The sequence below is a fragment of the Euwallacea fornicatus genome, chromosome 14 (assembly GCF_040115645.1).
Source record: "Euwallacea fornicatus isolate EFF26 chromosome 14, ASM4011564v1, whole genome shotgun sequence".
Taxonomy (NCBI): Eukaryota; Metazoa; Arthropoda; class Insecta; order Coleoptera; family Curculionidae; genus Euwallacea; species Euwallacea fornicatus.
Genome location: NC_089554.1, coordinates 4,403,264 through 4,426,328, shown reverse-complemented (window position 1 = coordinate 4,426,328; position 23,065 = coordinate 4,403,264). Strand labels below are relative to the sequence as shown.

Here is a 23,065-nt window from a genome sequence, read left to right as displayed (position 1 = left end):
TGCGGCTCATCAATCTGAGCGATGAATACAGAACACTGCTGTTTTTTTCTAATATTCATTCAGTATTATTTATGACTATGTCGTGAGAGAAATGATCCATTTACCAGAACATATAAGAGTGGACATTTTTCTATTATGTTTAAAATAAATGTGTCTCTTGGTAGTAAACTCTAACGAACCTCACGTCTCTTGTCTCATATTCAGCCAAATTTGGAATATACATAGTTAGCTTTTTAGAGCCTGCATAGTTAGGTATACTAATTGCAAAAACCAACGGGGTGTCATTTTCTCTAGGGCAATGCATAGGCTATATACTGGGTATTATTGTACTACGTGACCAAACGTTAAGGGGTAATTCTTTGAGTGATTTTAAGACTATATATAAACTTTTTTCCTTAGAACCACCAAAAGCATTACTCCTTGAAGTTTGGCCACGTATTTAAATAACACCTTATATAACTGTTGTTTACCCAGTCACTATTTCTTTTCATACTTTCATTATTCTAAAGTGTGTAGGACACCCAAAAAGAAAATGAGATGTTGGTTGCATTTCGCAAAATAGTAAATACCATATTAAGCATCATAAGAAACGTCGAATATTCAAACACTGGTCGCCGAAGTAAGTGAATCACCATTTTAGTATTGTGTATGTGATACCCGATAAAAACTTTATCAAATGACGAAATTTATTTGTTGCTAATAGTAAGATTTGGCTAAAAACGTGTTTAAAATTGAATTTAATTATGAAATTCTAACGAATTTTCTCCTAATCTTGACATATTCTTAACCAATTTTCTTCACATCTATTCTCATGGAAGAATCAATTATGAATTTTTTCTAAATTAATTGAGTCAGTCAATTGGCTGATTGGAAATTTCGTGTTCTTTGAACTATTGGGAATTGGTTCCGGGTAAAAAAGCAGTCGATAATAAATTTAGGAGCAGCGTGGAACTATAGAAATCAAAAATACGAAATTAAAGAAATGCAATTAAGTTTATTAATAGAATATTAAATACACACCATATAACTCAAAAAATGAATTGGGATTAGTTTCGCGCTCAAACTAAAACACCTGAATCCTGTGATTTTCTCTGTCGCACACGAGAATGTGCCCATCTGGCGTCATGGCTACACCTTCCAATCCCTTAAATTCACCTTTTTGCGATCCCCAACATCCCAGCGCTCTCAAGAAAGTCCCGTCTGGATGGAAAATTTGGATGCGGTTGTTACCAGAATCTGCGACGCAAATGTAACCTTGATCATCCACTGCTACGCCTCTTGGGAACTTAAATTCGCCTTCTTCTGATCCTTCGCGTCCGAATGAGGACAATACTTTGCCATTTACATCAAAGACTTGTATCCTGTGGTTATTAGAGTCGGACACTATCACGCGATTGGTGTTGGAAACGGCGATGTAATGGGGGTGTTCGAGTTGACCTTCTTTGTTGCCCATCGTGCCGAATTTACCCACGAAGGTTCCATCTGACTGGAAGACCTGAATTAAATGAGATTGAAGTTTTATTTCATGGATTGCCGCTTCGAATTATACCTGAATTCTATGGTTTTCCTTGTCGCAGACGTAGATGAAACCTAGAGCATCTGTGGCAATTCCCCATGGATAATTAAATCGTCCATCTGAGGTGCCTTGACTTCCAAATGCCCTCAGGAATCTGCCCGATGGATCAAACACCTGAAGAGTTTTTGATTAGTTGACATAAGGATTGATCTACGTTTTTCTACCTACTTGAATTCTGTGATTGTACCGATCGGCGATGATGTATTGGCCAATTCTGTTGACCGCCACTCCCGCTAGACAATCGAATTCTCCTTCTCCGCTGCCATATTGACCGAATTCCTTTAGGAAGCGACCACGAGAGTCGAACACCTATTTTTTTTTTAACATAAAGTTTCCTAACGTTTTTGCTATATTAGAGTGTTGGCACCTGGACACGATGGTTTGAAGAGTCGGCTACTACTATGCTGTTATCGGGACCGACTGCAACACCTCGTGGCCAAGTAAAACATCCGGCTTCGCTCCCCCGACTACCGATTTGAAACAGCTGTTGGCATTTTTGCAGGTACTGACTCCTAGGGGAGGTACCGACCGCTGCTGCCGCGATACCTACAAAAATCCCAAAATCTTGTAAAATTCCTCTATAAATATGAGCCCGATGCGAGTGAAACCAAATCTCAATCTTGCCTCAAGCCTGGCAAATAGGGTGAAAGGAGCCACGCAAAATGAAAACATATTTTAGCCGAATGTTTGACCTTTTTATATTAAGTAAACATCTAACGAAATGAAACGTATTTTCAAAAATAATTGGTCACGTTAAAAGAGAATTTAGGTATTGTTTGGCTTAGGGGCCCTTTCGTTTTGTTGACGTAACGCCTTGCAGCGTTACACGCCGCTGGATTTGGAAAGGGCCAATGCAGGAACTTGGGTTTCCATTATTATTTATTTGCATAAGACGGAAAATTCGTTTGTAAAACATTTTTTTGCAGTTGAGGGTGATTATGAATTATTTAGATTCGCAAAAGCGGCTGATGACCGATATCAAAGTTAATCGACAGATCATGTTGATCCAAGCCATACCGCCGACAATCGTATGAGTAAGAGAAAGGCAAGTTCGTTGAAAAAAGAATTTTAACTTTAATGTAAACCAGCGCCTTTTGGGTCAGAGGGAATTTCGGTTGAGAAAATAATTCGCTAAAGTGGATTATGAGTGCGTCATATCATCATCAATCAATGCTCCACGGGAGGTTAAAGATAACGGACAATTGAAGACTTTGTTTCGGCTCTGTCTTTAAGGAAATTTCCGAAAGCTGAATCCTCGACATTATTTCCATATGCTTGTACATATATATTACCAATTTCAAGAAACCTTCTGTCAGCAGAAATGAAAGCATGACATCCAGATTTAAATAAGCGAATAAGGAATGTCGACGATACTGCAATTTTGGCTGATGTATTTGGAGAAACTTCAGAATCTGGAAGCTATTAAAAAATCAACGTCTTTCAAGACCTGAACTGGTAGATTAATTGTGAATTTTCGGGGATGTTGCCTTTATTGGATTTATGTTGGAAAAGTCCATTTCCCCATCACATCTTTATGGACTATAGATGCATCTGGGCGACGCCTAATAATTTCAAATATTCATAAGCAACATTACGTTGTGAGGGAACTGAGAAGTCTCACGTTCGAGAAAAATGAAGATTCGGGTTCGAATGACGAAAATTTACCAGTGCCCGCTGAAAAAGAAGTTTTTATACGTGATCAAAAGCTTGTGCGATTGTTGTGATCATAGGGCTAAAACATGCATATACAGGGTGGTACATTTAAAACAGTCCATCTGAAGTAACTCGAATGGATTTTTTTTCAAAAAAACCCGAGACACGTCAACATTACTTTTAAGGGGGAAATTTTTATTTTTCCCTCTTCAAAGTAAAATTGACGTGTCTTGGGGTTCTTCGAAAAAAAAAATCCATTCAAGATATTGAAGATGGATTGTTTTAAAAGGCTCATCCTGTATGTTCTTCGCGTAGGATCGAAGGGATGTGATTCTGGTTGGAAGTACCAAAGTTGATGTATTTCGCAACCACTGCCGGAATCTCGGTACATACAAAATGGCTGCTAACACAATTATAGAATAGATAATCGTGTTCAGACACCCTAACTTGGCAGTCTCAGAGACACTGTTTCATGCAAACTAACTTCTCTGACTTTAGCCAAAGGTTATTGGGAAAAGCTAATAATTTACGTGCTAAACAATATCACTGAAAACGAGCAATAACGAAGCATACTAAGCAGCTCGTCATTTCATAAGACCAGTCGAAGTTTCAAGTTCCTCAGACAGGATGTTTGTTCTCTCATCAGCAGACATAACAAAAAACATATATTGAGATGTGAGAGTCCTCAAGACATCGTAACTCCCATGAAATCATTTAAAATAATTTACTGATTTCAATATTTAAAGACACCCATTGACGGGGCAAAATTTAACTAGATAACACGATAATGTGATTGAGATGTCTGGGTTCGCCAAAGATCTCAGGTATGCAGCCGCATAAGTCGCTCAAACTACATAATCGATGGAAACTCAACAAGAGGTTCGTTACAGAAGAGTTAATTGGCGCAACGGAGAAATCTGTGGTAAAGGCAAAATATATAGGGTGTAACATTCCATTGTGGAGATCTTTCAGGGAGCGATAATATTCTGCAAAATAATAAAAAATTGCTAATAGACCGATGATCGAAAACGTACCATTTTCAACATACAAGGTGGCAAATTGCATTTTTTTTTTCATATTTGGTGTTAACGTCACGTATGCTTTGAACGAAATTTTTGAAAATACAAAATGTCAAAAATCAAAATAAAATTATTAAAATGACTAAAATTCAGCCATGGCATCCTTGCTTCTAATAACTCAAGTCGTACGTGAGAGGAACGCAACATATGAGAAAAAATGTGAAACTTTGTCACCCTGTATATCGAAAATAGTGCGTTTTTGACCGTGGGTATATTAGCATTTTTTCATTATTTTACAGAGTACTATCGCCATCTGAATTGTCTCCAAGAAATGTTACATTCGGTATAGGAGGACAGGATTATATAAAAGACTGAATATATATTTCGAAATTATGAATAATGGTTTCATAAAGTAGATTGATCTTCGAGGTGCTTGCGTTATGGCCACATAAGAAATTGTTGTGTTAAAAAAAAAATGTGTCATAGAAGCAGTTATTGCAACATTAAGCATAAATAAAGCATTAACTCACAAAAACTGCACTAAAACCTTGGGTAATTGCTAGTATCCATAGTATGGAATATCAACCGCGAATAATATAACTCGTTTTACATCATCCAGGCTTCCAAAGGCTTGGTTATGGTTAGTCATATTGAGTACATGTCATGCGACTGAAACGTGACGAGTTATATTCTCGAAGAAGGTATGTTGCAATGAGCATTAAGCAAAAATTGATAGCGCCATAGTTACCGAAAATTCTCCGATAAATAGATCATAACGTATCCAATATCCTACTCACCCAATGTTTTAGCACGTGCAAGAAAGATGGTTATAGTGTCGCGTTATATGAGAAAGGTATGGAGAAGGAGCGACAACTCGAAACAGAACTTCACCCGCTACGATGGTGGTACTAATCACACAACTTACCGGCTGCTGCCATAGCTGTAGGGGTAGTGGGGGAGCCTAGCATGTTTTTTTGATCATCGTCAGAGCTGGCCAATTCCGTGGATGATCTCAGTGGCAGACCCAGCGAAAGCCTTCTGGCCGCTGCCGAAGAACTGCTAGACGCCTGCGAGCCTCCACCTGTATCTTTGTCTTTAGCCCCACTTCGACTGCCGTACTTGTTTTTTAAGTATCTGGCCCAAGAACTTAGCGCAGCCCCATCTTTTTCGGCCGCATTGGTCCCAGCTGTTGCAGACCTTTCGGGGGAGTTGTCTTTCGATTTTAGGGCATGCGAGGAACGACTTCGCGACAAGTCGTGAGCGGATTGTGACGTTCCGTAACCACGAGAGGCTAAATATGCCGTAGGGTTGGATGTCGTAGGAGAAATGGGAGTTGTCACACTGGATTCCTCAGTGTCATCGTCGTCGCCGAACTGTTGGCTGCTACGACTTCTGGCCAATCTTTGGCGACGATCTTTTAGTGCCAGATATCGAGATCGACTGCTGGGATATTTGTTTTCTTCATCGTTTGTTGAGTACTTGTTTGCATCTTCCTCTTCGGGGGCTATAGCTGCGGAGCTTTTGCTTTTATTCAGAAACCTGCTGGTATAACCGTAGCGGGGAGATTCATCTTCAACACTTGTGGTGTTAGTCCGTCTTCTTCCTCCATACCTTTCATCTGCAGTGGAACCACTACTATACTTTGATCTATTTATTGGAGATTCTTCTTTTTTGCCGCTGGAATCCCTGACGTGTGCGCTGCGAGCTAGCAGAGGACCTATATCGCTTTTAGCCATTTTATCGTCGGTAATCTTACTGGAGGGCTCGTCGGACTCCTCCTCCGATTCAGTTTCTTCCTCTGAGCTTGTCTCCGACTCATCCTCGTCTTTTTTAACTGGTGTCGTCGATTTAGAATTCGCATATCTGCTGGGATATTGCTTAGTTTGAGATTCCTTGGTTCCTGCAGGGCGAGCAGGAACCTCACTTCTAGCCAAATATTTCTGCTTGACTTCCTCAGTTGTAAACGGGGCCCCAGTGTTACGTACTGCGGAAGACGAAGACTCAGCAGATGAGCTCGAGTCGCTACTTGCTGATCTGACAGTTTTTTTGTGACCAGCGTCTGATGGTCTTCTAGTACCTTGCGGTTGAGATGCTTTAGATTGAGCAGCGGCCTTTCTTTGAGGTTGCAGCGCGCTGATTGATTCCTCAGAGTCTTCGGCGCTGGACGGGGCCTATAGAAAACATTGCGTTAGGATGAGAGTCTGGTAAACATCTTCATGCTTCACACCAAACAACACAAAAGAAGAGGGTGGAAGTAAAGTAGAAACATGCCAGATGTAAGTGTGTGTGGACCACTATGGACAGCAAGCAACATAACTAATATTTACGTTATTCTAATCTAATCTTATCAGGTACAACAACATCAGGTTACGGCCGATCCAAACTCACCTCGGCGGCGGTAGTTTTCCTTTGAACAGCAGGGTGTCTTTCCTCAACAGTAGGCCTTTCTGCGGGTCTAGTTTCAGTAGGGCTCTCAGTGGATGTGGTGGCCCCTTTATTTTGTTTTTTGATTCTCGATATTTCATCATCTTCGCTCGTTTGGCGAGTTGTCGGAGGCGCCGCTCTTTTGGGCACCACTTGGGCCGGTTGTTTAGGAGCTTGAGGCTGCGCTGGTGTTTCTTTTTTTTCTTTTTTCCCTGTGGGATTCTCTTGTAACTTTTTCATGACTCTAGGAGAGTCTGCCAGTCTAGTGATGCCACTCAAAGGCCCTCTGGTTACGTCTTCTGTGTCTAATGGGCGCTCCCTTTCGTTGCCCTTTTGCTGTTCTTGGAACCTCACTCTAGACTCGTTGTCAGAGTCATCGTCTGCCACAGTGTTCCTCCTTCTGAATCTGCTACTATATTTCCCTCTGGCGCTTCTGCCTCCTTCATGATCGTAATCATCCCCATAGTCATCTCCACTACGCCCGTAACTAGATCCGTATTTCTCATGCCCGGTTTTTTGTTGACGGTCTCCGAATTTTCTACCCCTCAACCCAGACTCGCTTTCCTGGTCTCCGTAGCCCCTTTCGTAGCCTTGATCTTGGTTTCTGAAGGCCAGTCTATGGTCGCTCTTCGATCTCATTAGACCGGGACCGGGGGGTTGCAGTAATCCCGTACTAGTGCCTTGCGAGAAAGGGTTGTTGCTGTTGGCGATGTTTAAATCGCCGAAACCAGCCACATGCAAAACTAGTTGGTTGGGGTCGTGAGCTAGAACTAATCGGATCTTTCTGGTGTAATCAGTGTTTTCATACTCGAAATTACGCAGGAATTCCACGGTTTTGAGGAATATTTCTTTGGCGTCCATTAGCTCACAGTCATCCCAAATATCGACGTTTTCATTCATATGTTTATCAGCCAAGTCACAATTGCTAACAATATTCGAAATTTCTTGCTCTAAATTTTGTTTTAAGCTGGTAAGCGTGCGCATTTCGTTAGTTAAGTAGCGGTCGATTTCGCCTCGCAAGTACTCGGTACGATCTTTTAAAGCTTTATTCAATCTTCTATATATCTCTTCAATCTCCTCGCTTACGGAAAGGCAATTTGTCTGAATATTCTGTGTGTTTTTCTCCACTAAATTCAGACTATCTTGCAGTCTATGAATGCCCCTTCTAATCTGGTTATTTATTCTAGCGATTTCCCTACGCAAAATTTCCATGTGAGCCCCCTTGCATTCCTCACAAATTTTCTTTTCACAATGATAGCAAAAGCTGCAATATGCTTTTTCGGAACACACATTGCACCTCTCCATCACTTGACCACTCGTTGGGTCGGGAAGTTCTCCGGTGATTTCGATGTGGAGTTCTAGGAACCTCTGGAGGGTTACGTTGGTGGGGAAACCTTGTACTCCTTGGTAGGGGACTCTGTGTTCTGCGCGACATTCTGGACATTTCACCTGATGGAAGAAAATTGCAGTTGAGAAAAGGTTTTTCGGTATAATTATTATGGCGTAATGTAAGATTGAGTCAAGAAAGTACCTGCCGCCTGACGTAATCCACAAGACCTTCAAGACAGGGTTCCATGCAAAAACTGTGCTGGCAGGGAAGCAGCTTCGGATTTCTGTACCTGTCCAGGCATATTGCACATGTCAGTAATTGCTCGAATTGTTCCATTTTTCTTATTCAGTCTGGAAAAAACATTTTGATGCAAATTTTTTGTTTTTCAAGGAAAAAAGTGTGGGCTTTCACTTATTGCTAAAAATATCGGTTGCAAATTGGGTGTGAAGTTTGCGAGAGCTATTTTCGATTTTACGACGTCTACGTAGAAGTGCGAGCTATTTCCGATTAAAACAATAAATACGATTACATATCTCTAGTTAATAATAGAGGTATTTAGGGCTGTTTTCGATTGATTTCTGATGAAATATTGACGAATTTCAAATTTAAAATTGGAATTTAATTTGCAGGTCGGGCTATTAGTTTACAAATTTCTCCTCTAGAACCACTAACTATTCATTGAATTATCTCGTAAAATACACCAAAACTGAAAACGAACGCATCTAAAATTCAAGCAACGTTTATTTAAAGAAAATGCCACATGTAGTTATTTTCAGTTAAACATTCAAAGTGTTTTACAACTTGGAAGGATGGAATTTTGCCAGGCGTATGAGAATAGAGACCGTGTTATAAAACGTCTTGGTTTTATTAAATTGCAGCTTTGTTAGAAAATGAGATTCCACATTTAATGATAGTTTAAGAATGGAGGGCTTTCAATTTGCCTCCGGAAATTGAAAAATTCCGAAATCATCGATTAGGTTATGGTTTTTCCTGATGAACGTGATTTGCAGATCTTGCAAATATTAAATTTTTTTAGCGGTTTTTTTTTGCGGACTAAACTATATCTCGACTGCTTTTAGTATCCAGTTAAAGATTGTTGTTTTCAAAGAAATGAATTCTCAAAAACAAGCTTATTTTTGGTGATTGAAAAAATTGGCGATTTCATGTGCTGACGCAACTGCATTGACTGTCCGAAATCTGTTGGTGTATAAATAGATTTTTACATTTTTACGTTAAATACATTCTGCCTTTGTCCATTAACAAAGAAACACTGTACATTTTAACAATTGAATAAAACCGGTATCTCAGTTTTTCGGATATGTGACGTGTTTTGAATATCTGATAAGATAAAGGTTCCTTGTGAATGACGTCAATTTGACGTATCAAAGGAATCTTGCCATCTGCGCTGTCAGCACTTACACGTCATTCTGACGTCATTCCTATGTAATGATGTAGTTTTGGCAGCTATCATGTGTTTTAGAGAAATTTCACATATTTTGAATACGGAGGATTCGGTGTTAATATGCGAAAATTAGTCTTCGGGCTTTAGAATTGGGAGAGAAGAACCTTGAGTGAAAACTTAAGATTATAACTAATGATAGAATAATAGGGGTCCCATTGATTCAAAAATAGTATATTCTCTGGAATAAAATATGCTACAGATCAAAGCTTGATGATTCGTGAAAATATATAAACATATGACCAGCTCCGAGCAATATTAATTATTTCAAGTTTCTCATTAAAAATGCCTGGTACGCTATAAATTTAAACTTTTCTCGTTATGCAAAGTTCCCAATTGCTTCCGATTACTGTAGGGGAAACACACGATAACCACTCAGGGAAATATTATATTACGTAGTCGAATGCGAAATATCAATTTGGTAGTCTCCGGACATTAGAGATTGCATACGGACTTCATGTATATTCCGCGCTCATTTTGGCTGAAGCTCGTTTGGATATATAGGGAAGTAAAGAAAAATATCATAAGAGAAAATAATTAAAAGGGGAATAATTAGGGAAATGAATTTAGTTTTGCTTCGAGTACTATTCTGTTCCTCGCTCTCATCAAGACCGCCACACATTTCATTGATTTGAGGTGACGATTCAGTGTCAGTTAATTTGCATTCAATCATTTATGGATAATGATTCAACTGTCATTTGCTTGATGATTCGTGACGTTTCTTGATGCTCGAAGGAGAGAATTAGTTCTATAGTTTTTTTTCGAGCCTAACTCACGTTGATCTCTTTTGCTTAGCGTTTAGTTGAACTTGCAAATACGAATGATCGATCACAAACGAACAAGCGCTCTAACCTTATTTAATCCGAATTATCTTCTTTTCTTCTCTTAAATTATCACAAAAAATCACTATAAAAGAAACACTTCATCACTACGACTTAATGCGAATACAATGGGAAACAGAAAGCGGGATTAAGTGTGCAGTGTACGGCTTGTTTGACACCTATATTGAAGGTCCGCGTATCTTAATTTAGACCGAGTGCTTCAATCAGTTCGTTCGTTCTAGATTTTCGGGAATGGGCGAAAATATTCACAACTAAAAAGACAGTGGGGTCCGGCAAGGGGGGGCCGTTTCGAAATTTCAGCGTAGGATTACAGATTTTGAGAAACAGTCATTGTTTCTGTTTTGCGGTATCATTTTTGATACTTTTGATATCAGTCCAAGTACATGGGCGTAAAAAGTCAGAGACAGAAATAGAAATTACCTGTGATCTTCTTCATTACTCGAGAATTTATCGTCCGAAACCCCCTATATCTGAAAGTTTCAAAATTCCTCTTCTTTTCCGAGGTCAGGCAATGGTGAAAATATGTTCTCAAGTTGGGTGGAAGGCCATACGTTTATTTTTTTGTTATGAGGCAACATACTTTTTCATTCCTTATTAGTTCTAAAAAATTAGTAAATTTGTTGCTGCTAACGACTATTTGATTTTCAGTGAATTTTAAAATTCCAGTCGTCATTTGTATACAGATTTCATTTCCATTTTTCCTTTTGCTTGATGAATCCCAAAATTTTGATTGGCATAGGGCTCATTTTTGACTTTTTACCAGAAAATCAACGTTCTTTGTCAGAAACAAGTTTTGAATCAAGCTCAAACTGTGAGTCGGCGAAAGCATCGCACAAGTACGTGTCTAAAATAGACGTTACGACTAATTCTGAATGGCTATTCTGGGAATAAGGACAATGTCCTTTGTATTAAGGCTTATTGTTTTATAAGGTTAAGAAATCAGAGTAAAAATAACTACCGTTTGATGTGCTCTATTGTTATGAAGGCAACCTAATGTTGATATACTGAGGAAGGTAAAGGGTGACCATAAAAAAAATCTCAAGAAGGTATTGAAGTATCAGAGATACTTCTGCGATGAATTCATTTATTATCTATCGTTAACATCAGATACTCGGTGGTAAATTATAGATGGATCAATGAAAGTCCTACGTTTACGTTTTACCGCCTGATGTGATTTTTTTATGATCACCCGTTATGAATCTAGAGGATGATTTTTGAGTAGTGTTATTTTTGCGGGACGTCTTGGTTGAACCAAGATAAGTCTGGAAGTTCGAATTTTTTCAGGCAAGCCACTGGAAAAACCTCCACTTGGGTCATCACACAACCTCGTGTGGGAAATTGAAGTTTGTGTGGGCGATTTTACGTTTCGAAAGTTTTTATATGTTCCAAATCTATTCTAGCGACGTGATCGAATAATTATGAATATATGAATATACATGTTTTTGGATGTTTTCAACGTTATGTTTTCGATATCTCTTTATTTGTAATTTCTCGTCATTTGGCTTTAGGCCCGCGGTAAACCATTATTTTCGCGACACCTACTCTAATTGAATTTCAAAATTACGTTCCAAATTGATGAGCTTTTACCTACTGTCCTCCTATATTAGTTTATTTATTAATTGGAAAAGTCTGCTCAAAACACCTCTCAAAAGGAAAAACATCAAAGCAGACTTACTTGGGAATCATATACTCTACGTTTTCCAAAACTGCATTAGAAACTTTCAGAAATTTAACCCAACGTCACTAATTTGCTTCATTAAACCGAAACGTTTTCACTATTAGTTGAACTAATTTTTCTTCAATGGTCAATCGGTACCTGCAAGCGGTTTTAAGTTCAAGACTCTGAAATGATACTGAGATAAATGTGTCTAATGCACCAAAACCTTGCGGGGATGACTTATTTTTAGAACTTGGCTGCGCAAAATTCATACAGGATATAAATAATGTATTAAAAGATTTTTATATCAATGGGGAGGTGAGAGTGTCTGAGCGAAAATCGATATTGAGGGTAAGACAGAGCATTTGCATTTCAATTTCAATGAGTTCATGACAAGTAAACGCTCAAGTAAATGTTTTGCAGCGTTGAGACGTAACGAACAGCGACAAATTCCTAATAAGGATTGCAGACAAGGCCGATGGAGAAATTTTAATAATTTTCTTTTTACGTCTTTGGGTCTTGTTGCCTGAAAGGTCTTTCAACGGTTCGTTTAAAGCTGCTTACTGCATTTGTCTCAAAACATGTTTAGCTACCTTATTCGACGTTAACTAAAAAAAAAAAAAAAATTATAAAAGAGTGAAAAAATGAAGAATTATGAAAATTACTCGAATTCACTGGGCCTTAGTATTTTCGTGCTAAATTCCAAGGGACCAGCCTCTTGGAAACATTCCCGAAATTCCCGTACGAAGGAAAGATTCATCCTATTCTTCGCCACCTTCCAAACATATATAGATGTAAATTAACTTTTGCAATCGATTAAAAACTCCATCCTCAAATCCGTAAAACGTTGGCGTACATTTTTCGAAGGGAGACGTGGAAGGCGAAGAAAACAATAAAATTAATTCTCACTACAATTTTTGTGACCGAATGAAAAACGGAAAAAAAGAGCGCAAATATGCGGAATTTTACACATTAAACATTCCTTAAAAGCCTTGTTTCGTGGAAAGTCACTTTAAATTTTGTAAAACTAGTACGTTGTTTTAAACTATGAATTCATGCAATTCAATTGTTAGGTTTTGCACGTGTTCTGGAGAATTTAAAACTCGCCCGGACATTTCTAGCGAACGGACAGGGGTTGGTGGTGCCAGAGTCCAATTTCCTTTTTGTCAGTAAACAAGATTGAAATACCAAAGAATTAGATTCGAACGAGTTATGTTTGTAACTTTTCTGATTGATTTCGGTGTTCTGTTTACATAGACGTCCTAACCAAATGGTCAAGGGGATTTGAGGTTGTAACTGCAATGTAATTCCGCGGCGTTTTTCACCGTAGCCCTAGTAGGAGAAAGTGCCACCGAATCGGATTCGATTTGGAAATCAATAAGGCAATTAAGGTCCCAAGAGGATTGTCGAGTAATTCTTGTACAAACGTTGGAAATTCAATCCCGGTAACTTACAAAAACAGAAAAAGTTTTAATCAAGTATATTTATTGGAAACTGATTTATTTGGGGAGACTCGTTAGAGCGTCAAATGGGGGTCTCTGCGTGGGCGAAATGGAATTTCAATACCTACCGAAAAATAATCGTTTGCATCCAAGCTTCGCGATATTCAGAAGTTAAGAATGTTTTAATCTGGAACGATATTACCATATATTACATGAAATTTCGGAGGGACTTCACACGCACGAGGATAGTCCCAGAAGTCCCCAATCTAACAATGACAGAAAAAAAAATCGAAAATATTACATTATTACTCAATATAGTCTGCTTTCAGTTTGACACACACTTTCCAACAATGTTCTATGTCCTGTTTATCCTAAGAAGCCGAATGTTTCATAATAGTCATCAACCTTGGACTCCACCTCTTTATTATTACTAAATCTCTTTCCACAAACCCATTTTCTTGACTTAGAAAATAATAAATAGTCTTACGAGACTAAATCTGGCGAATAGGGTGGGTGAGGGAAAAGTTCCAAACTAAGTTGATTAATTTAAATGGTAATTGCAATGACGGAAGTGTCGACTGGTGCGTTGTCTTGACGAAACAGGACTCTTTTTGCCAATAAGGTCGCTTAATATTTTTTGTTTATTGTTTTTCCTTTAGTAACATTGACAATAAAATTTATCTCACGTGCATCCCAAAAACCTGACGCCAGCACTTTTCCTGCAGATGGAACGGTTTTCGCCTTCTTTGGAGCCGATTCTCCCCTTTAGGCTCCATTGTCCGACTGATCTTTCGCCTCAGCTATGAAATGATGGACCCATGTTTCATCTATAGTTATAAATCGACGCAAAAACATGGCTTTGTTGCTGCGAAACTTTGCCAAACGCTACGTTGAAACATTCTCATCTTGCGGTGCAGTTTTTGTTCAGTTGTGAGTAATCGTGGCAACCATCTTGCCCACAGGTTTCTCATATCCAATTGTTCAGCCAAAATGCCGATGTACAGCAACTTTTGAAATGTCCATCTTCCAGTACAGTGTTGTGGATTTTCATTACAAAATCTGGAGTGGTCATGTTTGGAGTGTTATTGGGTCAACCAATGTGGCGTTCATTTGGCAGCTGATATGACCGCGTTTACACTCTGCCACCCTACGTTTTAGAGTTGTTAACGAAGGACCAGATTCCTCCAAAATAGAATTTAACTCGCTTGGATATTGAATGGATTTAGATCTTTCAAATGAAAGAATTGGATTACAGATTGATAATCAATTTTTTCCGTATTCACAAGATCTCTAAAAACGTTAATTAAAAATGGCTCCAAAGTCAACACAAATCAATGCAAAAACTTCAATCTTCAGCCATAAGCTTTTTAAGATTAGTTTTTTCGTAATATAGGCGAATTTGTAATTGTTTACAGATGAAGCAAATTTTTCACAACACGGTCTCGCAAACTTTCATAATAATCATATTTCGGTACAGGAAAATCTTCTTGTTACGTAAGAATCAGAACATCAGGTAACATTTTCAGTCAATGCATGGGCTGGAATCATTGGGAATCAGTTGATTGGACTATAGTTTCTTCCACATCGACTAAATGGTGGCTCTTATTGCTAATTTCTTAGAATTATATTACTTGTACTTCTTGAATATGTGTTATTGGAGACAAGGCTCTGTTTTTGCATTATGCACGATGAAGCGCGTCCTCATTTTACCTCGCAGATTTAAGAATACCTGGACAATACATTTTCATATAGCTGGATAGCACGAGGTGGTCCACGGCCTTGGCCGCCGCTATCACCGGACTAAAATCCTTTGGATTTCCATTTTTTGGGGGAACTTGAAGAAGGTTGTATACACTACCTCAATTGCCACCGAAAATTGGTTGCGGAATCGGATATTAAAAGCTTTTAATAATATCCGTGATAACCACGGTATCCTTGTATGAGTGCAGAAATCTCTTAGACGACGAGCTGAAACATGTATAATGGCCAATAGATATAAGAGCCAATAGAGGTAATTTTCAGCAATTTTTTTAATAAAATTCACTTATTTTATTGTATCATATTCTTTTCTTCTCGTATTGTTGCATTTTTTACCTAACGCAGCAATATTGTTGATTAGTTTTTCCCCAAACCGATAAATAGTACGGAAAAGAAATGTTAATTTTTAACGCCCTCTATCTTGGAGACGAAGCGTTTGCGGACCTGAATGATCATATGCACTTTTTTTGTTATGAGCTGGGCAAACACCCTGTATATACTAGGTGGGCTACTTCTGGGTCTATCCTCGTACCTTTACCAAAATTGCAGTTATTGGGAGATAAAGGTTACTCTTCGATTTCATGAGCACATAATGTGCGTCTTTCAGCTCTCTGATCGTTACATAGTGCATCGCAGATGATTTCTGAGGGGCCAGACGGCCTAATCCCATATCCTAGATTGAAACCCGAACGTCTGCATAATGAAGTTTTGCGCAAATTTATCAAAAATATGTGTGAGGAAATTGAGAGCTGACTAATTTTTATCGTTCAACGATTCATCACATGCATCGATCTAAATTTATAGCAGCGGGTGGAGATGTGCCAAATTCAAAACGTGTACGCTTTGTGATTATTTTCACAACATCATCACACACGTCGCTATTTTCCAGGACTAATTAGGGCATTGTTAGTAAATATTTACATGTTTTTCTAAACTTAATAAAGGATTCTGCATATGTAAGTGATGACAAAAAAATGGTTGTTTGCTACTAATTTGTCAGTTTTTGTGTGTTAGTCAGTTGCGCAATGTACAGTCATCAAGGCAGTCATTTTGGGCTTAGCTGGGTGGGTAGCGTACTCTATAAGCAACATCCAGACTTAACGCTTCGGCTAAGTGCAGTTCCCACCTAGAGGTGTCATCAATGAACTCGTTGAGCGCCAGAACAAAGTTCAGCATGAATTTCTGTGGTCTAATTTTAATGCGTTTAATTTTAGAAAGACGTGTTTAAGAGAAATTATGATTTCAAAATTAGCATACTAACAGGTTTCAAGTTCCAGAAGAGGAAGTAAAGATTTTTTCACTTGCCAGCCCTCTATGTTTGCTCTTATAGTCCTCGTACTTTCTCAAAAGAAAAAATGTCTTCGGATTTCATTTTTTGATAATTTTTTGAAAATAGATTTCCATTTCATACAACCTTGACAAGGCGCACTTATTTTCCTAAACAGTTTAACGAGTGAAGCGACTTTATCTCGTTTCTGTATATTACGCAAGGTGAGTCAGTTTATACCAGCAGGATTGGCACTTGACCATATCTTAAGTTCAGTAAGTCATACAAATATGTCGGCAAACGTTTCGTTTTTCAGATACCGGGTGTCAAAGTTTCAGGTTTCTTTATGGTTCTCCCTCACAGCTTCTAGAGTTTTTGAGAAAATTTATTAAAATTTTTAGCAATTGTTCCCTATAAAGGTCCACAAGTTTTAACACGTCTAGACGATTTAAAAACCTACAGGGTGGCATTTTTTCGGCGGTCAGGTCCCCTTTTACCGTCGAAAACTTTTTTGTGGTGCGCTGTTGACAGCTTAATTTCAAAAATTTAGATTCTAAGTTTAATTAAGAAAATGTTCAACCCCTTGCAGTTTTATTTTATCTGTAACAGTTTTCGGGCGATTAAAAAAAGTTTCTGAAAGAACGTATCATTAATAAACACCTTATTCATTCGCAATTTAACAATCTTGAATGCCTTGAAGCAGTCATTAAAGTAACGAGTAAAATAAAATAGTTCCGGGTTGTTCGTAACGTAGTAATGCCCTGACTTATTTTTATTACACGTTGTCGTGCAAAAATGTTCGGTAATTTTAATGGACCTATGCATTATTACCCTCGAAGACATTTTTAAAAAATAAAATGGTGTTTCTGAGACTTTTTCGAATTATTCTGAAAAGGTTACAGATGCGACAGAAATGCATGAGACAAAACGTTTCTACATTGAACGTGAACGATTTTTTTTTAAATAATACTCCAAATAAACAAAAAATTGAATAATTTTCCAAAAAAAAACGTAAAATTTCTGGACAGTAAAAGGGGGCCTAACCGTCGAAAAAATGTCTTCTTGCAGGTTTTTGAATTATCTAAACATGTCAAAAGTTGTGGAAAATCGTAGGTGACAAACGGTAAAGATTCGAATAAATGATCTCAAAAACTATAGGAGCTGTGTAGGAATTATAAAAAAAAATAAAGTACTTTCACGCCCTATATCTCAAAAACGACACATGTGTAAATGACTTACTGCACTTAAAATAAGGTCGAATGTTCAGCTAATATAAACTGACTCACCCCCTATAGAGGTAAATAAGTTATTCTCTTTGTGGTCGAAATTGAAGCTCGCAACGATATACACTTAAAAGCGCCGAGTCGAGTGGAAAAACGTCTTTAGAGTTAATTACTGAACTATTTCGTTCGAAATAACACCCCGATAGCCGAGAAGAAAGAGGTGTCTGAATGCGGTTTAAATGCCTCTAATGCCTCATTTTAAATTCTTGTTTGTTTTACCGCAGTTTATATGTATGAATATGAAGGTGCTTGCTCTTTTTTTACTTGCATTGCAGACAGAGAACGGGAAATAAACTTTTGCGGGCTCTGGCTATTGAGTCGGAAAGGAAAATTTATAGGCTTCCCTTGGAAAATAATGAATTTCTCGTTTTAATTGGATGAAAAATACAGTGAAGTTGGAATTAGAGCGTTATATCACTATCATTGTGAATGGATGGCGATATAAAAGATTAAGTAGGTAGGCAAGAACCGTTTAATTACATATATAGGATGTTCCATTGGACGAGGTATTCCATTTAAATTAGGAAATTGCGCATCTTTATTTCGGACAAGATTTTAGCCGAAATGCCCCCCATTTGGCTGCTAACTTGGATACCTCGTATAAGCAAGTACAGGTGCCTGCTTGAAACACCAGTGGTTTATCAAGCACCACTTTTCGCATGGGTCATGATTGTCGCGTTATTTATCAAGGTGTCTTGGAATGCCTACAATTTTCCCATAAAGCGCATATAGCCTTTTCATAGGAATTTCCGCTTATTGCCGCCAGCATATAACCGTAATTGTCTGTTACAGTATACAGGCGGTAATATACCAAATTTCTGTGGTTTACTCTGTCGCAGATAAAAAGTAAATAAGTCATATGTACGCGTAGCACAATGAAGATCCTTGTGAAGTAATTTCTCAACGATGAATATGATCATAAAATGCAAAAAATTGCTTTAACTGCGCAGTGAATCGATATTTGTTTGTGAAAATCTACACTTGCAAAGCTGTAAACTAAGATAATGCACGTGGAAAGGAGCCTTTGTGACCAAGGCGAAAAAATTGCAGTAAAAAAGGAAAATCTCGCAGGAAGAAGATGACTTTATGCAAATGTGACGAATGAGCGTTTTTACGCATTTCGCGCTCGTACGTCCAAATGGCTTTTTAAACGAGAGATTTTTAATAAAAAAAAGCATCTAATAAAAAAGGTAAAAACCTAACTGTTGTTGGGAATAAAACTTGGACATACGTTTTATTCCTCATACGTATAATTCTCGTAAGTGCCAAATTTCGCTAATAAAGGGAACACTGGGAAAAATATGAATATGTTCCATTTTAGCCATTTTTTAAGCTAAAACTCAGTCTAATTTTCTAGAACGGTCGCTTTTGTTTCCGTGTAGCAGTGGGATTGTTGCAAAATAATATCCAATTTTGCAGAAACGCAATTGTCCAAAACGCTGGCTATATTTCGGAAGAATTCTTTTAATTTTCCGAGTTGGGCATTTTTAATTAAGCTTATTGTGATTTTTTTATTGGCAAAACTGAAATAATAATCGCGAAAACAATGGCCCGGCTCGTTTTTAATCTGCTTTATGTTTTTATAAGGATGTTTCAGTTACTGTTATTACCAGCCCTTTTAATTATACTGCGTGACATGGAAGAGAGAACACCCCATAAAAATTGTTTGATTTAAGTAACTTTCGGAAGACACATTTGTCCATACGTGCGCTATAAACCTTCGGTTTTTAATAATATTCTTGTTTTCGTTTTTTGTTTTATTTTGGAATTTTATGTTTTTTTTTTTTACCGTAAAAGATGCAACAACCCGTCAACCTTGAAAGAAGCCTAATAGCGGGGCCACGAGAGGCTGGTTCCTCATTTAGAGAAATCGTCACTAGGTTAACCCGAAGTTCAAATACCGCGGTGCACTGTTGCCGGGCAAGGTTCCAGGCCGGTCACAATGAAGGAGTGGTTCGGGAAGACGTCGAAGCAATAGAGAATTTGAAGGTCGCCGCATTCAATTTTTGACTTCAAGATATGGGTTCGTTTCACCGAGAGTGCTGGCAGACCGGTGATTTGCTGAACGTGGAATATAGACGGCCGATGGGAATGCGAATCATTTACCTCATCTTGTGCTTCCTCTTGATATTCTTCCTCGACAAAATCGATTGCAGCGGGGTAGAGAACGGGAGTAATGGGACACTGCATTCTTCAGCGACGCATGTAGATTTTGTCTGGGTACGCGCGATGGTCAAGGAAGGGTCGGGACAAGGTGCTCCAGACTGTAGAGATAATGGTGCGTCAGCTCATGGTAGGAGGGCACCTGTGGTTTTCACTAGAGGAAATATGACCGGTCATTGATACGTCCAAGGAGTCTTGGAGGAACGTTTTCCGCCCTATTTCAAAACACTCCACAATCGAGTTTTTCAACATGACCACATGTGGCTCGGCTTACCATGGACTTTTTCTAACAGAACGAAATCACTTTGCTACCTTGGCCACCCCAGGGTTCAGATTTGACACCAATCCACGTCTCAGATATTGTTGGTAGAAGGTTAAAAAATTTACCATTCGATCCTAACAGCGCTCTATAATGCCGTACACATAGCCTTCAACGGAGCCTTTCACGAGGACATCCATTATCTCTTGAATCAGCGCCTAGACGTCTCCACGAGTGCATGAAACAACGCGGAGGGCCGATGATCATTACGTTTTTTCAGGTTTTCACTGTCGAATCGCTTAACTTTTTAACGATGCATTTGTGTCAGTGTACCAAACACGTGTACCGATAATTATTTAAATCAAACCGTTTTTACAGGGTGTTTTTTTTTTCTACGATATGCAGTGCACTTTGGCGATTTTAAAATTGTGACATTTATTGTTTTTTCTGGTTGAAGAACGATGAATTTATAGTGTGAATGTATGCAAATGAAACTGTACACATGGTTTCTTTTGGTGGAAACTGGAGTGATAAAAACCACAACATTATTACATAGGCATAAAGCCCGGTGTTTTACGAGATTTGCATAAGTGATAACAGGCCGGGACAAAAAAACATCGAATGATTTATACACGATCCGGGATCGATAAAGCAAAGTTTCCCGTGTAAACCGAAACAACAGCGAGCTGAAATTATTACATACAACAGTGAATCAAAAATGACAGTCTATAAATCATTTTGTGCGCTAATTGGATTTCAACTTTTTAGCCTTTTTTCCGTCGATACAGCGAATATTCTAAAACTTAACTCGGGCACGTTATCAACAATCTATGTGAATAACGTGTTAGTAGTTGGACTTACTTGTTAGGGATTTCGCACTCGGCTTGGTCTCTAATCGCAGCTAGTTTATCCGAGGCCCCGAGGGGCTGCCTCTATTAAGCTCTACCCTCCGTCGCTATTTTCGTAACCTGAAAGAACAATTTACAGTGGTTATAATCACTTTTACCCTCGGCTGGCGGTTTGTTGGGTTACTAACACACGGTTTGATTAATGCCATTGAGTGTAATTAAGAGGAAGGAGTAATTCATCTAACGTATGCTGAAATGGTAACGTGTCAGACGCATAAAGCTTGATAAGAGAGTCTAGGCGAAAGGCGGTCAATAAACTTCGAGATGAGAAATATAATCTTGATTTTATAACTATGTCCATTGTCTTTTAGTGTAGGTATACATCATAAAACGTTTTGCTGTTGGCCAAATTGACGATCTCAGTTTACGACACGCCCTTCGTTCTATCTGCAGAGATCGCCATAAAAATCAATCTAATGTCACATAAAACTAAAGTCTATATGTATGTATGGTGCTTTTCCAGAGGGCATTCTTGTGCAAATAATCTCATAGGACTACATCTAGCAAGAATATATTTTAGGCTTTGCCACTGGATAAAGAAGCGGTTTAATTTACTGAAGGCAGCTCTAGGTCAATATTTGAAGTAGAGCTGCATTCGTGTGAGTTTATGGCGTAAGTCCTACATATTTATGAACGTTGTTCGGAAAAGACACTTATATACACGTGAGGAATTTTTACCGCGCCAGCATGTGCAAATGCTAGGGGAAATAGCTTGCGAACGAATTAAGGTGTTAATGGAGAGTAAATGGAACAAATGCTTTTCTTAGCTCCTCCGTGGCATTTCTTGTGCTCCCAAGAGCACAGAACAAACACTTTTTTTCAAATTCCAGATAACCGCAAATTTCCAAAATTTTTCGCTGTCTCACTTTCATTAGGGCGTTAGTTTAATGTTAGATTATGCGGATAATGATTTCATTGCAGTATGCAAAAAAACGCGCGCTTGCAACACTGACAGGGGGACCGACAGATATTTTGGAAATTTTGAACATCTACATGCTTAAAGGTCAAAAATGTAATTTAATAATTTTGTTGCGGTGGCGTCAAAAGGAAAAACCTTCGTAACACCCTGCAGATACCTATAAATATCAACGATCTTCAACGGCTCGTGATAAAGATCGGTTGGCCCATTTTCGAGATAGGTATTAATAGTGCAACCAGTAATAGGTGGTACCTACCTGAAAATGGCACAAATTGACCTATTTTAAAGCCATTTGAAAGTATCGAAGCATTTTCTTGGGTTTCGGGATCAGGAAGAAATATTTTTGATTCCCGTCTACGTTATTTTAAAATGGGACTAAGCAGCCACTTAAATCTGCTCGTCTAAATTGTGCGGGCCTAGATGCAGATCTTTTTATTATTCGGCTTGAATCATATATACAGGGTGATATGAAGGGGGGGATTTCAATGTACTAGCCATCAAAGTGAATTTAAAAATAATTCTAAAATGATATTAAAGTGGTGTGTGTGTGTGTGTCAATGTCGCACACTTTTTTGGAGCAGTTCCAATAGAGCATAGAGATTTGCCGCACCTATCCTGTCTTAAATCATAAAGGTTCTCTATAGTCCTCCTAAATATTCAAATTCCGTGAAATGTACTGAAAGATAAAAATACAAAATTAAACAATTATTATGTAATAAATAGCATTTCAGGCAAATTGGTTTAAATCAACATTTTCCGCAAACCATAATGCACCGAATGGAACGTTTATTCGAATAAGTTATTGATTACCAATTGAATCGCAAATGTATAACTTCGGAGAGAGTAACTATGCCAACACGTGTGATAGGAATGTTGCTTATGGAAAAGTATAGCTTTTAAGGGAAGGGAATAGAAAACCAATAAACTCACACTGTCCCACTCCACCGGACCACGGGAATTCCTGTAGCCCCAATTTTGAAACCAGAACACTGAAACCACGATCAATTGTTAAGGCCGTACCGGCCCGCACAGGTCGTACTTCAGTACTGGAGACGTAATTCAGGAGACACACAGCGTTTTGGCAACTGTCGTCGTCAACCGATGAT

The 23,065-nt window shown here is 38.4% G+C and overlaps 1 protein-coding gene and 1 long non-coding RNA gene across 5 annotated transcripts; one reads left to right on the top strand and one right to left on the bottom strand.

Annotated features, from left to right (window-relative positions):
• Nucleotides 1-974: 974 nt before the first annotated feature.
• Nucleotides 975-23,056, bottom strand: tn (tripartite motif containing protein thin). Of its 4 annotated transcripts, none has more exons than XM_066290195.1 (9): nt 22,890-23,056; nt 20,994-21,100; nt 8,204-8,352; nt 6,637-8,121; nt 5,174-6,419; nt 1,944-2,122; nt 1,745-1,885; nt 1,550-1,690; nt 975-1,495 (listed from the first exon to the last, which is right to left on the bottom strand). In XM_066290195.1, the coding sequence occupies exons 3-9, from the start codon at nt 8,336-8,338 to the stop codon at nt 1,064-1,066; spliced, it is 3,759 nt and encodes a 1,252-aa protein (XP_066146292.1). In that variant the 5' UTR covers nt 8,339-8,352; nt 20,994-21,100; nt 22,890-23,056; the 3' UTR covers nt 975-1,063. The 4 variants fall into 4 exon arrangements, with proteins under 4 accessions (XP_066146292.1, XP_066146295.1, XP_066146294.1 ...); XM_066290198.1 differs by having other exon boundaries at nt 6,005-6,419; nt 22,890-23,055; XM_066290197.1 differs by lacking the exons at nt 20,994-21,100; nt 22,890-23,056 and adding an exon at nt 11,979-12,131.
• On the top strand, nt 16,027-16,573 carry LOC136343398 (uncharacterized). Its single transcript, XR_010732778.1, has 2 exons — nt 16,027-16,116; nt 16,175-16,573. It is a non-coding gene; the product is annotated as an uncharacterized lncRNA (long non-coding RNA).
• Nucleotides 23,057-23,065: the final 9 nt, after the last annotated feature.

Bases quoted from the DNA above. Each gene is read 5' to 3' on its own strand.
- tn (XM_066290195.1), bottom strand. From the start codon at position 8,338: ATGGAACAATTCGAGCAATTACTGACATGTGCAATATGCCTGGACAGG. The intron at 8,122-8,203 runs GTACTTTCTTGA...TTCTTCCATCAG, and splicing joins TGGATTACGTCAGGCGGCAG to GTGAAATGTCCAGAATGTCG. The intron at 1,691-1,744 runs GTAGGTAGAAAA...AAAACTCTTCAG, and splicing joins GGTACAATCACAGAATTCAA to GTGTTTGATCCATCGGGCAG.